This window comes from Anabrus simplex, chromosome 1 (genome assembly GCF_040414725.1).
Source record: "Anabrus simplex isolate iqAnaSimp1 chromosome 1, ASM4041472v1, whole genome shotgun sequence".
Taxonomy (NCBI): domain Eukaryota; kingdom Metazoa; phylum Arthropoda; class Insecta; order Orthoptera; family Tettigoniidae; genus Anabrus; species Anabrus simplex.
Genome location: NC_090265.1, coordinates 1,722,242,545 through 1,722,259,470, shown reverse-complemented (window position 1 = coordinate 1,722,259,470; position 16,926 = coordinate 1,722,242,545). Strand labels below are relative to the sequence as shown.

General features: G+C 41.9%; 1 protein-coding gene across 1 annotated transcript in view; it reads right to left on the bottom strand.

The window, feature by feature from the left end:
* Nucleotides 1–16,926, bottom strand: part of LOC137497059 (myrosinase 1-like) — a 66,545-nt gene that overhangs the window by 21,520 nt on the left and 28,099 nt on the right. Inside the window, exons 5-7 of the mRNA XM_068225675.1 lie at nt 14,904–14,998; nt 7,105–7,252; nt 1,664–1,812 (exon numbers count right to left, since the gene is read on the bottom strand). Coding sequence (XP_068081776.1) covers nt 1,664–1,812; nt 7,105–7,252; nt 14,904–14,998 — 392 coding nt within the window. The remainder of the gene's footprint in view (nt 1–1,663; nt 1,813–7,104; nt 7,253–14,903; nt 14,999–16,926) is intronic.

The following is a 16,926-nucleotide window of genomic DNA, read 5'->3' as shown; positions in this document are numbered from 1 at the left end:
TGAGCAGCGGTTGATTGGTAGGCCAAGGCCTTTCGGGGCTGTTGCGCCATGGGGTTTGGTTTGGTTTTTATTATCCGAGAAACGTTATGTCCCTCAGGGTTCACTACTGGGCCCACTCCTGTTTATATCGTATGTAAATTAATTTCCTTTTTTTCTTCAGAATAGTTTCTGCCTTCTGTAGGTTGACGATTTAAAGGCAAGGGATCGCATACTTACTTTTCCAGTGTTACGTAAAACTGTTGAATATCTGGCGCAAAGATCGCCTCCTCGGTTCAAAGAAATAATAATAATAATAATAATAATAATAATAATAATAATAATAATAATAATAATAATACTATTGGCCTTGTCCTACTCGTTGGCTGAATGGTCAACATACTGGCCTTCAGTTCAGAGGGTCCCGGGTTCGACTTCCGGCCGGATAGGGGATTTTAATCGCTTCTGACTAATTCTTCTGGCTCGGGGACTGGGTGTATGTGTCCGTCCCAACACTCTTCTCATCATATTCAGACAACATACCACACTACCAACCATCACAGACACACGCAATAGTGATTACATCCCTCCATATAGGGTTAACGTCAGGAAGGGCATTCCGCCGTAAAACAGGGCCAAATCCACATGTGCGACGCAGTTCGCACGCACGACCCCACAGGTGTGAGAAAAAGCGGTAGCAAAAAATGTTATTGGCTTTACGTCCCACTAACTACTCTTTTACGGTTTTCGGAGACGGCGAGGTGTCGGAATTTAGTCCCGCAGGAATTCTTTAATGTGCCAGTAAATCTACCGACAAGAGGCTGATGTATTTGAGCACCTTCAAATACCACCGGACTGAGCCAGGATCGAACCTGCCAAGTTCGGGTCAGAAGGTCAGCGCCTCAACCGTCTGAGCCACTCGGCCCGGCAAATAAATAACATGTAATAAGCTTATCAACGAAAAGTAAGTTATTACAAAGTGTTTGTTGAGTAATTCGGAACAGGCCTGTGTGAGTGACGCGAATGGCCTTGGTGAGACTGGCCGTGATATACTGACAAGATGACAAGTAAGGCATTCACGCTACTTGAATTTATGAAAAGAACCTGTGTAAAATTTGCATCAATTTTGCCTTTAAAAATTCTGAACTGTTTCTTCACAAGGTCGACACAGAACTCATAGTTTAAGGGCATTTGGATATTCTTCTCTCTTCTGTAGAAATGCAGAATGAGACATTCCGTAATATTATGGGAACTGTTACTTCATATTCTCCGCTTTGAGTTCCAAATGGTCATCTGGTTCAAAAGTTTCACACGAACTGAGTGGTCTGCTCATCTTTTCTGTATTCCTATCTAGATTCAACCCAGGTACAGACATGCTTTCCGTCTGCCAGAATACAGTGTGTCAGGACACAGGAAATTATCTAATCTGTATCTTAAGTATCATTTCAGCATTAACCTGAATTTAAAATATTTCTAGGATGAATGAGAGTGAAATTTTAACAAATTTTCTTATCAGTTGAGTTAAATGGTGATGAGTTCATCACATTCTTAAAACTGGTCCTAAATTTGTGGCAGAGTATGAAGTCAAAACGTAAGAGAAAACTTAACAGATATTCACTATGCTAGCTCCTAGATATTATTAAGGTACAATGATATTCGCTTTGTAATCATTCTCTATTAAACTCACCCTAAGCCACTCCGAAGAGGACTTCGGCCATGATGGATCAAAGGAGCGGGCCACATAACAGTCTCGTTCAATAGATGGATCATATCCGGTGTCCATCTCCGTGACCAGGTGACTGGTGTAGTAATTGAGTGCGAAGTAATCGTATGTACCTGTCTGAAGTAATAGAATATTTAGTGTTCACATTGTGTTATTCATTTTATAACAGAGTTAGCTAGAATGGATGCACCTTGCTATTAGGCTAATGGCTTTCATGTAACTATTAGAGTGATGTACTTTATTTACAATACTGGTATCTATTTATAGACACTAGAAAGCCGATTTATCGCGGTTGTTGCGTACATATTTCAGCTCAGCGTTATAGTTTAGCCGTGATATACCGAGCGAGTGGCTCGCAGCTGTTAGCATGCATTATTGTTTTATTTTTATTTTTTATTCTTTTTGCTATTTTGCTTTTCGTCCCACCGACACAGATAGGTCTTTGGCGACGAGGGGATAGGAAAGGCCTAGGAATGGGAAGGAAGCGGCCGTGGCCTTAATTAAGGTACACACCGGGCGAGTTTGCCGTGCGCGTAGAGGCGCGCGGCTGTGAGCTTGCATCCGGGAGATAGTAGGTTCGAATTCCACTATCGGCAGCCCTGAAGATGGTTTTACGTGGTTTCCCATTTTCACACCAGGCAAATGCTGGGGCTGTACCTTAATTAAGGCCACGGCCGCTTCCTTCCAACTCCTAGGCCTTTCCTATCCCATCGTCGCCATAAGACCTATCTGTGTCGGTGCGACGTAAAGCCGCTTGCAAAAAAAATTGCCTGGTGTAAAAATGGGAAACCACGGAAAACCATCTTCAGGGCTGGCGACAGTGGGGTTCGAACCAACTATCTCCCGATTACTGGATACTGGCCGCACTTACGCGACTGCAGCTATCGAGCTCGGTCATTATTGTTTTAAGAGGAAGTACAACTAGCCAACCGTCCTCTATTATCATTGATCAGAAAGAAAACATGGAAGAGATCCGACAGTGTCCGCGTCTGTGGTGTAGTGGTTAGCGTGATTAGCTGCCACCCCCGGAGGTCCGGGTTCGATTCCCGGCTCTGCCACGAAATTTGAAAAGTGGTACGAGGGCTGGAACGGGGTCCACTCAGCCTCGGGAGGTCAACTGAGTAGAGGTGGGTTCGATTCCCACCTCAGCCATCCTGGAAGTGGTTTTCCGTGGTTTCCCACTTCTCCTCCAGGCGAATGCCGGGATGGTACCTAACTTAAGGCCACGGCCGCTTCCTTCCCTCTTCCTTGCCTATCCCTTCCAATCTTCCCATCCCTCCACAAGGCCCCTGTTCAGCATAGCAGGTGAGGCCGCCTGGGCGAGGTACTGGTCATACTCCCCAGTTGTATCCCCGACCAAGAGTCTGAAGCTCCAGGACACTGCCCTTGAGGCGGTAGAGGTGCGATCCCTCGCTAAGTCCGAGGGAAAAACCGAACCTGGAGGGTAAACAGATGATGATGATGATGAGATCCGACAGTTCGAAAAATGAATGTATCGGCCAAAGAAAGACCAGGGCCACGAAGGGCGTGACAATGAATGACTCCCTACGCCTTGAGTGCTCTAATACCGCCGGGCTCGGAAAGAACACGAGTTGACCAAGGGAGGCCGGCCAGAATAGTGGAAAGTGAGGAACCTGACACAAATAAGCCTAATTGGAAGCAATGTCAGGACTCAGCTGAGGGTCCTGCAGTCGCCAACCCATGCTCTCATGTTAAGAGTCGCCGGGGCCCTTCTTAGTCACCTCTTACTACAGGCAGGGGTTACTCTGGGTGTTATTCTACCGACCTTATCCACAGGGGGACGAAATTTGCCACCATTTTTAAGCACACGAATTGAGTTGGCCGTGCGCGTAGAGGCGCGTGGCTGTGAGCTTGCATCCGGGAGATAGTAGGTTCGAATCCCACTATCGGCAGCCCTGAAGATGGTTTTCCGTGGTTTCCCATTTTCACACCAGGCAAATGCTGGGGCTGTACCTTAATTAAGGCCACGGCCGCTTCCTTCCAACTCCTAGGCCTTTCCTATCCCATCGTCGCCATAAGACCTACCTGTGTCGGTGCGACGTAAAGCCCCTAGCAAAAAAAAAAATAAGCACACGAATTTACTGGCTTTTGAAAATAAGAATTTCACTAATAAATTCAGACTATTTCTTTTAGATACGTGGTGGTGGGGGCTCATTCTCTTCACCACATGAAATCGGAATTCACCTTATATCGAGCTTCTAATTCATCTATATGAAATGCCTACGCCCGTTTGGTTTTCACAGCGATATTGAGAAGAAAGAGAACGTTTAAACGCCTGAACTGACACTAGATATGGATTATGATCTCCGTTTTAAAATACAATGAACATCTCTTGTTTCTATACAACAATGTTTCTATTCCTTCGAGAAAAATAACCTTCTTTCAGCGAAGTGATTGTCACATATCGCCACGTTGACACCCACAGCCCTATCTACCGGCATGAGTTCAAACTATTTTCATCCCTGAGTTCTGTAACCTCCCACAGCACTACTCAGCATATTTTTCCATCGTGGAATGCTTGGTTCTCAGTGATCCACCGTTACTCTTTCTTTATTCAGGGTTTTCCCTTTTTCTTTTGGCACAGACCAGAGTAAAATGTAACCTCCACCGATGCCCCAGTCCCATTTATGGCTGTGACAATGTGCTGAGGTACGTGTTGTGCTGAGCAATGACATTCGGACCACTACAAGTGCGTCTGAATGTTATGAAACCTCATAAGGTCAGTCCTGCTGAAATAGCACTTGTGGCCGAGTGAGAAAAGCAATCGCAAACTACCTCTCACCACATCTTGTCAGGTACGCCTCATTTTGGAGCGCCGGCATGCAGTTTTGCGGTTTCCTGGTAACCACGTAACTTTAGGTAGTGCCATTTTGAGGATCCAACCAGTCTTCGGGCTATGATTGAAAATACAGATTTTCAATTAAGTGCCTCCCATTCTGCGAGGTGATATTGAGAGTTTAGTAGAAGTAACAACATATCATCTAATCTTATATGACTTACTGCGTGGTTTGACGTTTTCCGCTACAGAGAGCAATATCTAACAAATTCGATCGTCATCAACCAGATGAATCATTCGGAACTTTGCTCAGAAATGCCTGACAAATTGAATGAGACAAAGTACTCATAAGTCGTCATCACCATCACAGAAGTACGATTGGTATACATCTTCGGTGCCATCGACGGCTTCAATTGCAAACATTGAATGAAATTGTTCAGGTATGTTGTAGGCCTACAAACTTATTCTTTTTTCTTTTCTTTTCTTTTTTTTTTTTTGCTATTTGCTTTACGTCGCACCGACACAGATATGTCTTACGGCGACGATGGGATAGGAAAGGCCTAGCAATTGGAAGGAAGCGGCCGTGGCCTTAATTAAGGTATAGCCCCGGCATTCGCCTGGTATGAAAATGGGAAACCACGGAAAACCATCTTCAGGGCTGCCGACAGTGGGGCTCGAACCCACGATCTCCCGATTACTGGATACTGGCCGCACTTAAGCGACTGCATCTATCGAGCTTGGTGTGTACAAACTTCAATAAATGTTTTCTTGTTATTAATAATATTCATCCATATCACCTATGATTATACTCGCATTTTTAGTTGTTAAATATTTAGAAGTTAAGAGATAAGGAACCAAAGTAAGGCGTGTTTTATATCAATCTATGCAGTTACGAAGAGTGTGTAAGCGGTGATTGTGGTGTTATCAACAGTCCAATATGAACCATTCATCTGTGCCGAATTCGGGCTCAGGAAATTTGGTCACCAAATCTATATTCATACATTTTCGAGCATCATTGTCACTTATTGATACAGAAAATTGCATATTTTAGCTCTGTACCATCATCGTCATCAGAATTACCTTCACTTTTCACATTATCCTAGGTTGAAACGAGCCGCAATATTCTCCTCGTCTGTCAGCTGAAATTCTGTATATCTAACTGTCGCAGTGCAACCACGAGCTGACATCATCGACCTCTACGTCCGTTCACCCTTCTATACTCCTGAACATTTCAACAAATTCTGAAGGAATTGCATTTATTCATCTAAGAATAAAGTCCTTTTTGCCAGTGCCATCCTCTTAACTTTGGGCCGCTTCACACTGGGCGGCAGGACTCGGTTACAGAGTAGCTCATGTGATGTCCGCGTCGCCGAGCGGTAGCCCACCGCGCTACTTAACCGCCTTCCCCGGCCTGCTCTTGTTACTGTCGAAAAGAAAGAAGAAAATAAAGCGTTGCAGGTTTCATTCACAACTTATGTTGAAAATTCGTTTGGAAGAAGGATTTTTCTATAAACATTTCGATGATTTATGTGGTGATCATATCATGATTTTTGGTAAAATTAGAATGTCGGAGAAATCTTTTGAGGTACTCTTCCAAAGTGTGAAAGAAATTGCGGGAACGGATATCAAGTTGAGAACAACACCGGCTAAAGAAAATAATAACCTTAACTTTGAGGTAAGTTGAACTGAGTGCTGGTCACTACTTCATTACTCTTCTCAACTCTATCACTATATTTCTCACAGTTTAACTTGCAGATACCTGTATATTTTGTACAATTAAATCTTCCGTATTCGGTCCCCTTGTCTAGACAGATGATTCATATTGAATATAAAGTATTTTTTAACTATTTTCTTTAATACGCTCGTGTCAACGCGCTACGGCTATGGAGCCAATTTCTGCAATCGAGAGACGCCTGGTTCGAGCCCCACAGTCGGCTGTTCTGAGAATGGTTTTCTGTGAATTCCTATTTTTACTTCCAGGCAAATACCGGAAGAGATCCTATTCGTAGGCCACAGTTTCATTCAACACAATTCATTTCATCTCCATTAACTCTTAAACTGAGGTTGGTGTCAAGAAGGGCATCTGGCCGTAAAAACATGCCATGTAAATTAATCTTTTCGCATCCCCGAACCCGTATCAAGAGACGGGATTAAGGGGCAGACATGCAGTACAGTTAATAGTATCTTGAAGCGGGATACCTAACGAGAAGGAATTTGAAATGCACAGTGACACTGAAGGGAGTTCTGAACGGAACGTGTCTGCAGGCGAGCAATGGTTCACTAGCTATCCCCAATTGGGGTTGCAAATCTGCCACGGCAGCCCAGAGTAACCCAGAGGGAAGAGCTTCATTTAAAACAATGTTTCATAAGCACGGGCGTCTGGTAGCCGATTCCAACAACCGATTCCTTTCACCTAGTGTGAAGCGGCCCTAAATATCATTCATCTGAGATTCAGGACGAGTTTTGAGTTTAAAATGGGAGTATTATTTACATAATCATTCGGGATAAACAGGGTATTACCATTATACATGCATTGTGATCCATTGAGCTTAATCTCTCTTAATCTACCAATGCAGTAAATTTCTGCTCCTCAAGCATAATACTTCACCTCTGATGTATTCCACCATTTCCTTGCTGAAGACTGGCAGACGGGAGCGAGTTCGACCTTCAGCCTTACTGTTCTTGATAACTCGCTCACGAACCACGGCAGGATAGTCTCCCTCCTTGCTGTAGATGGGGTGAGCATGTATTCCGAGCTGAAAGATGAGTATTACATTTGTTATCTGGAGTTATTCATACGTAAATACTTACATACATACTGCATCAATTGTCGATGGAGTCAAAGAGAAAACGTCATTACCTCTCGATGATAGTAGTTATGTCTATGAGATGTAAATGTTACCATATTGGTGACTGCCTTGGATCCAAAATTATGTTCTCCCTACCTGGATTACAGACAATGGCGACATTCTAGATGCTTATTTATTCGCGCATGAATACCGTTTTTCTCAGAAAATACGCTATTTAATCGACAGTCAAAACAATCTAACTTACAAGGATTTATTAATTTAAATTACAAGCTAGAGATATGAAACGTTCACACACGCTAGCGTGATCAGATTACAAGCATGAAAATACGGGACATTTTAACTGCCGTTGATTATTTATTAGGCAACCTTAATTGGTTAATTTCGCTGGCACTGGGGCTGGGTGTATGTGTCGTCTTCATCATCATTTTCATCCTCATCATGACGCACAGTTCGCCTACGGGAGTTAAATCAAAAGACCTGCATCTGGCGAGCCGAACTTGTCCTCTGACACTCCCGGCACTAAAAGCCATACGCCATTCCCATCTGGAAAACTAACCTCTGGGGGTAAACGCCTCTAACACCCTTTGGGCGGGAGTGGAAAGTGGGTGAAGTATACAAATGGTGTATAAAAATAATAGAAGTCCAATATTTCGGGGTAGCTGAGATGAATAGTGACACTTTAGATGTCGTTTAAGTCCAAGTTCAGCCTCATCGTCAAAGAGGTGAGAAGGGGTGAAAAAAGAAAATGTCCAAAATCATCGAGATTACGAATGAATTTGTAGCCTGTATGTTCCAGCATAGCTCTCAACGAAACTTGGTACACATATGACGTACTATCTTGAAAAACGACTTTGGAGGCAAGACACCCGGGTGAGGATTGAAGTGTAAAAATAACCTAAAACGACCGATATCAGTGTCGAATACACAGTTTTCGGGGTCGCCGAGATGAACTGTTACACTCTGGATGCCGTTTAGGTCATAGTTAAATCCCAGTCGGAATGGGAGTTGCAAAACAATGCCGTAGGGGTAATAAAACACCTTAGCATCTCTTGAGGTGTTGGTGAGGAGGGTATGACATTCAAGAATAATGAAAACCGATCAATTTTGGGTCAATTCCGTAGTTCTCTGGGTTGATGAGATGTTACACTCTGAATGCCGTTTAAGTCCAAGTTCGGCCTCCATTGGCATGGCGATTGAGAAGAGATGAAAACGTATAGCCAAAATGGTCGATATTATGGATGTATGTGTCTAGGATACAGCACAGCCCTCAACCAAACTTGGTACACATATGTGTGGGGAAAAAACTGCGGGTGTAAGACACAACTATCGATCCTAGGGGCGGGAGTGAAAAGGGGTGAAATATAAAAGTAATAGAAAACTACCCATGTTAATGTAGAATCCATAGTTTCTGGAGTAACTGAGATGAATGGTGACACTGCAGATGTCGTTTAAGTCCATGTTCAGCGCCCATCGACATGGGAGATGGGAAGGGGAAGAAAGAAAATGTCCAAAGTGACCAATATTATGGCTGTGTGTGTGTATGTTTCGACATAGCTCTCAACTAATCTTGCTACACATATGATTTAATACCTGGAAAAAATACTGTGAGGATAAGATACTCCTAGCACCTGTAGGAAAGGGGACGACATTTAAAAATGATTGAAAACGACCGATAGTAATGTGGAAACCATAGTTTTCGGGTTGCTGAGATGAATTGTGACACTCTGGATGCCGCTGAAGTCCAAGTTCAGCATTCATCGCCAGGCACATTGAGAAGTGAAAGACGAAATGTCAAAATAACCGGCATTAGGGTTTAATCCACAATTTTCAGGATGGCAGCCTCAACGACAGTTGGAATCGTGTATATATTTACAGTATAGTGCGACGCGTAAATGCGTACATTTATAACTTACTGTTATTTTTTATTTGAAAGGAACAAGTAATTCCCAGGCAATATGCGGTGTAACAAAGAAATAGTTTAACGTGAAACTAAATAATTCCAAATTAAAACTTAAAATTGTACACATAACAATTTTTCTAAATCTACTAAAGGGTTCGTAAACGACCAGTCAACGTCACAAATAAAAAAGATATCTATAAATATTCACTGCAAACAGGTAATATAAATCGTAAAAATATATATTAAAATAAGTGCCGGAGCAGAGCAGGGTACTACCAGGTAGTTACTTATATAGGTGACACATCACGCGTTCACAACGCCAGGTGACACCAGTTAATATCGCCATGGAGGGGGAGAGATTATAGTCTGATGACGCGTCTCGTGATATAATTATTAGGATTTCACTTATAGCTATATTTACAACTGTCAAATGGTCCAACCATGAGGTTGGAAACTTACGAGCTCTGCGGAGTGGATTTTGACACGAGGTGGAAATTATTTCAATGTTTACAAGCTGAATTATGGTGTCACCTGGGAAATGCTTAAAAAGAACAAGTGATATGAAACAATCACAGCCTTTCTTTGAAATTTTGGTCGCCGGAGGCCGGATTCATGTCTTCGTGATTATGAGTTGGATAAGGACTCTAACTATGGAGTGGAATCCAATTTCTGACCTACATTTTATTCTGCAAGTTCGGATTTTTTTTTTTTTTTTTTTTTTTTTGCTAGTTGCTTTACGTCGCACCGACACAGATAGGTCTTACGGCGACGATGGGACAGGAAAGGCCTAGGAGTTGGAAAGAAGCGGCCGTGGCCTTAATTAAGGTACAGCCCCAGCATTTGCCTGGTGTGAAGATGGGAAACCACGGAAAACCATCTGCAGGGCTGCCGACCGTGGGGCTCGAACCCACGATCTCCCGGATGCAAGCTCAGAGCCGCGCCTCTACGCGCACGGCCAACTCGCCCGGTAAGTTCGGAGTTGAACTTAGTTTAATCTACATACTGAAAGCTAAGAACATATCAAGTTCTCACCAAGTGATCGAAAGATTTAGTAACTACAGGAAATTATTAAAATTTGCTTTTATTCTTTGAATATTATGTTGGCAGTGAGAGCTAGATGACCAGCTGTTTGCCGGTAGGAAGCGAAACTGAGGTGAACCACTTAAGCGAGAGACCCGTCCCACGTGGGGACCGTGGATTCTATTCAGTGTGTATGAGAAGCCGAGTGAAGATTTTGTCAATCAATGATGATTAGCCAAAGCTACGGTAAAGAAGTGTTATTTTTGTTATGTGTATATTATTTGTAACTACAAATAATGTAATTCTTATTCTAATCCTAGTGGTGCATGTTAAATTTGTGTGAAACACCATGAATATAACTGGATTGAATCTCTTTAGTGGACCACCTCTGGCTGAGGGCCGCAAGAGATGAAGACTGAGCAAAAGCCTCCTCGGAGATCGCGATCCTCAGAACTAAGGGATCGATAATAGAGATCCATATTTTGGGCAAAATTTCATACTTTTTGCTATAATGTTTTTATTGACTGTTTTGTGTTTAATCCGGAGTCGCGGTTTAGGGTTAGCAAGCCTGTCTCTTACGAGAGGCCCCACGTTCGATTCCCGACGAGGTCAGATATTTTTACCTTGATCTGAAGGCTGGTTTGAGGGCAACTTAGCGTACGTAAGAACAATTGAGGAACTATTTGTTGGTGAGATAGAGGCTGCGAGAGATAGTGGGTTCGAATCCCATCGTCGGCAGTTCTGAAGATGATTTTCCGCGGTCTCCCAATTTCACACCAGGCAGATGCTGGGGCTATACTTTAGTTAAGGCCGCGGCCACTACCTTTCCCTTCCAAGCCCTTCCCCATACCTGCGTCTCCAAGAACCTTCGAAGTGTTAGTGCGATATTTCGAAACAGAGCACGCATCGCCTCTTAATCTGAAGGCCTTCAAGCTGAGCAGTAATCGCTTGGTAGGCCAATGATCATCAGGGCTGCAGTGCCGATAGGGTGCACGTAAGGCTATACACTAAAAAAGCAAATATCACAGCCCTGTTCCCTTTGTTTTAATGGCTCATCACTCTAGCCAACTTGACTAGTTACATACTGAAATCACAAACTAACCTCAATATAAGTATCTATACTGCAGGCTCCCTTATCGAAGGAAATGAAAAATCAAGATATTCATATTTAAGACGGTTTTCAAGCTCAATGAGAAATTAAGGAAATAAACACTCTCTCTCTCACCCGCACTCAGTTTAATGTTATATATATTCTGCCTTTATTTCTATATACGCATTACGATAACTGTATTCTTATTTATTTATTGATGTCTTTATTTGTGGTGAAGTTAGGGCCCTTGGCCCTCTCTTACACTTAACCAAATTATGCGACTTGATACTGAATACATTATATATGTTCAAACTTGTAAACATTTAATACTGATTCTAACAGGGTGTGGGGTAATAAGCTTACTTTTGACAACATACCATATAAGTTCTGGGAAAAGGAGATTGGCGTTCGGTTTCCCCATTAATTTTGAGATTAAGATATTTCACTGTCATTGAAATAAAACTATGAATTCGTTTGATAGAGCAAAATATATTCTTTAAATAATATATATAAAATAGTGAGTCTTGTTGCGATAAAACAGATGAGAATATGAAATTATGACATTGCAACTGAAAGAAACTAGGCATGAATTTGAATTCTTCTTGACCGGACATTTAACAATTTATACGAAATATTTCCCTCACTGATTCACTTGACTGTATCTTCAACACTTTGAGTGTAATTACGACGTATTCCTTTGATCTGGTGTTTATTGTAGATGTGTCACGCCTAACTTGGTGATACATCCTTGTGACTGCTTCTTCTCCATATCATCTGACTTCTTTGTAAGTCAATATGGTATTACCTCATGGCAGGTGGTATCCCTCTCTGACTCCATAGTAAGCCCTTGCGTCCGTATCTTCAACTAAGTGAGCGACCAACTTTGGCCTCACTCTCTTAATGACCAATAATTAATGGCTCACTGAGTCTTCTCCATCTCTAGTTCACACTCGTTGACTGACCGACTGAGGCCTCTTCATCTAGTAGACTTCTTCACTGTTCAGCTTCCGTTTAACTAATGACTAATGACTGACGCTACAATATGCAGCCACCTTATATAGACGTTGGTTGACGCATCTACGTAATCTCCAGAAATAAGTATGATGTACTCCTACCGCGCGGCAAATATTACATACAGTTGTGAAACCGCCGCCGGCTCGCTGGGTTTCTCAAAGAAAGTGAGCTCAGTGCTAACTAAATACGATGACGTAGCCATGACGTAGCGATGACTTGGCAGAAATGTCAGCAGTATTGCACAATATAACAACGTCACATCCACATCTGATATATCGAAACTCTCACTGTACAGGTATTTAATATTAATCTACATATACGTATATATGCATACACTCAATTACAAATACGCAAGCGACAAGCATTGCATAATGGAATTGAATAATTATAACAAAATAATAATAATACGGACATAATAACAATAATAATAATATCACAGATGCAATAATAATAATGAAATACAGATATTACCTTGTAACGGGATTTGAGCCGTTACAAACTTAATATACTCTATATAATATAATAAATTATAGACTAAAACTAAAAGATCTGCAAGTATAAAATGAGCAAAATAAATTCAATATTAACAACTCTACGTGCAATGCATATCATATAGCAGTAATTTATGACAACATTTGGGAATAGTTACACAAGACATTCACACATAACTACATAATATAGCTTACGTATTCCAGAGGAAATATTTAGGCTATCTTTTGAAGGTAATTAATGAGGAACAATTTCTAATTTCAGGGGGTTAAGCATTCCATATTCTAGCGCCCGATAAAAGGAATACTGAAGGCAAATGTATGATGTGGAGGTATTGCAATTATTGACCCAGATCGCGTGGCACGGCCATGAAAGGAAGATAGAAAACGGAAATTACAGGAAAGATATGCAGGTATATTTTCGGTCAAGGGTCGATACATGCTGATTTCTCTGCTGCTCTACTTTTAACAAAGACATTTTTGCATAAAAAGTGGATACATGTGAGGCAATCAAAAAATAAATCTAATGCAGGAGTTTAAAGTTCTCTGTAGTTTCTTATTGTGTTCACTGGTAGCATCCAGTAACACAACATCGCAATAGTTAAAAACTGGATGTGTCAATGTTCTTCGGTATTTGCTTGATGTAAATAAGTCAGCTTCCTTCTTGAAATGTGCAATTACCTGTCGGACTGAAGAGAAACCTCGCTGTAATAATATACACAAGCAAATGTGTATCAAGTACATGTGCCGTAAGTCAATAAGAATACACAAAGGCTAAATCTTCAAACCTTACCCAAGTTGTGATAAGACACGATTAGGTTAATAACGAAATTGCTTCCCATTTCAACTGAATTGTTCTTTATAGAGGAGGTAACATTACTTTCCTTTTCGGAGGAGTTCTTGTAGATTTTTCATGCTTCTTATACATTCGAATTGGACGAAATAAGACCGTATTAATGAAATAATGCGTTCGTCATTTAACCTGAACTACGCTATTAAATGCATTATTCGAGCCTGACACAATTCAACTTACTTGGTATTTTCCAAAGGATTTAAATCCTACGGAAAGAGAAAATAGGCAGTGTCCTACATAAGGGGCTTGCAGTGGTGTCTCAACGGCGCACTAGCCGTCAGCGTCTTGGAAAGGTGTAGCATTCCAAGTGATGAGCCCACTGCTACGATCGCAAATGTAACGCTAGTGATTTTAACAGTACGGCAGTGACAATAAGTATAATTTCACAAATCACGATAAAATTATGACCATTTAATGCCACATGCGGGATGAACGGAAACTGTAAGACGTCATATCGGTGAGTAGTTTCCCTAAACTGTATGGTTGGCGACATTGAACCAAACCCAACGGTTAGAAAATAACTCTAAATAACTGTTTTCAGTTTTAATAGGGGAGAAAGAGTATGGTTGAACCCTCAGTGTACGCGCTTACATGGTGGGGCCTATATGTTTAGTAATGTATCCTCATGTACAGTACACGTATTCTTTAACTGTTCCAGATACGAATTTCATTTTTATATTGATAAATAAATAAATAAATAAATAAATAAATAGACAAATGAATGAATGAATATTACGCCTCTGCGGTGTAGTGGTTAGTGTGATTAGCTGCCACCCCCCGGAGGCCCGGCTCTGCCACGAAATTTTAAAAGTGGTACTAGGGCTGGAACGAGGTCCACTCAGCCTTGGGAGGTAAACTGAGTAGAGGGGGTTCGATTCTCACCTCAGCCATCCTGGAAGTCGTTTTCTGTGGTTTCCCCACTTCTCCTCCAGGCAAATGCTGGGATGGTACCTAACTTAATGCCACGGCCGCTTCCTTCCCTCTTCCTTGTCTATCCCTTCCAAACTTCCCATCCCCCAACAAGGCCCCTGTTCAGCATAGCAGGTGAGGCTACCTGGGCGAGGTACTGGTCATTGCCCCCAAGTTGTATCCCCGACCCAGAGTCTCAAGCTCCAGGACACTGCCCTTGAGGCGGTAGAGGTGGGATCCCTCACTGAGTCCGAGGGAAAAGCCGACACTGGAGGGTAAACAGTTGAAGAAGAAGAATATTAAATAAATACATAAATACATACCACGAATTGCATAGAACGCTCTGAAGCAATGGCACCCGCTGTGGAGTTGGTCAGTGGTTCCTCCCAACTTGAGGACAGGGTGATGGATATTTTTCCTGAAAAAAAAAAATGCAAATAGTTATCGGTAAGCTTTTATTTGTACATAACACTAGAAATAGTGATCATAGTCATGGGACCGCCTGGTCTGCGTGAAGTTTGTTACAAAGAGCAAGTGTTACTTTACTGCCCCACTGACGTATCTCAGGCGGTAAGAGTAAGGGACTTCGCAACCACGTTACAGATATCCAAGGTAAAGTCCAAGAGCTGTGTGTTCGTTTTCTCCCGAACACAATATTCTGCTTTGTAATGTCATGCAAAGTAATTTAGTGGGGACAGAACACTTACGGAAAAACGGAGAGGTGTCGATCCCTACAACACTCCTTCGTTTCCTGCTCAAAACGTGAACAAAACACTACAACACGCACAAGGTCTTCAGTTACAACATACATACATAGCATTTTCTCCGGTGTTCAAGGTAAATAATTTCAATTTCTTTATGGTAATGTGTAGGAAGAGTCAGTTCAGACAGGTTTATCATCAGGTACGGCAACACCTACGGTACCTTCTGCCTGTTGTAAGAGGCGACTAAAGGGGGCCCCAAGGGCTCTCAATTTGGGAGCGTGGGTTGGCAACCACGGGGTCTTAGCTGAGTTCTAGCATTGCTTCCAGGCTCCTGACTTTCATGTGTCCTATACGACCTCACTTGGTCAACTCTTGTTCTTTTCCCACTCTGACGCTATTACAGCATTCGAGAGCTAGGAAGTCTTTAATTTCCACGCCCTTCGTGACCCTTGTCTTTCTTTGGACGATATCTTCATTTTGCGAAGTGTCGGACCTCTTCCCTTTTTTCTCCCTGATTAGTGTTATACAGAGGATGGTTGCCTTGTTGTACTTCCCCTTTGAACAAAAATCACCACCACCATGTCAGGCACGTCATGAGGTAGAGTCCGGATATTTAGGCAGTTATAGATTACAATGCGTACTGACTGAAACGAGCAACAAATATATCGCAGCCCAGACAACAGTTCTGTTGTGAGATTTGCATAAACAACAGGGGCTCAGCCAATTATAACCCCTACAGTTATGTTTCTCTTGCTACAGTTCGAAAGAACGGGCTAGACGCCATCTCCTGCTAGTCAATTAGTTCGTGTTTTAACCTATTACTGTGTGAACATCCGGACTCAAGTCGTTAGACATTCGGTGTCGACGGAAAAAATGTAATTTTATGTGCTTAATCGAGAGAGCAGCCTCAAATTAGTCTGTTGGGATATCCCGTTCAAGGACATCTCACTTATCCCAGGGAATAAGAAAATTAGTCAAAAAAATGAAGTTTTCTGGGAAAACATTTTTGTTTTATTTCTAAAAAAGCACGAAATCACCGATTCACCAAATGTTATCAAATATTTCTGTGTTTTATGACATAGCGTTTTCAAGAATAGTTTTCATTTGATCTTGTGCCAATCGAAATATTAATGAAATATCTTCTTTGGGTTGTAAATGTAAGTGACCTTTCCTGTATTGACCAGACATTATTTTCTGATGTGGACCAGTAAAAACCAAAGTGATGTAATTCACATTTGTGTATTGTTAGCTAGTAAGATTTTAACAGTTCCCTATAATAAAGGCAGCTGTATAAATTCACTACCAATAATTCATTTACAAGGTAATGATGTCCACGTCCACAATAACAACAGAAAATATACTATTCTACACGTAAGACAAACTGACTTATCTGGTTGAAGCCACTTTATTAACAATATTCAGAATACTAGCAAGATAACTCAACTTATCTGGTTCTTACCAGTGACTATTTTGCATTCTTGAAAAAGCAGGAAGTAAAATTTGGACCGGGCCAGTTGGCCGTGCGGTTAGGGTCGCGCAGCTGTAAGTTTGCATCCGGGAGACAGTGGGTTCGAACCGCAATGTCGGCAGCCCTGAAAATGGGTTTCCGTGGTTTCCCATTTTCACACCATACAAATGCTGG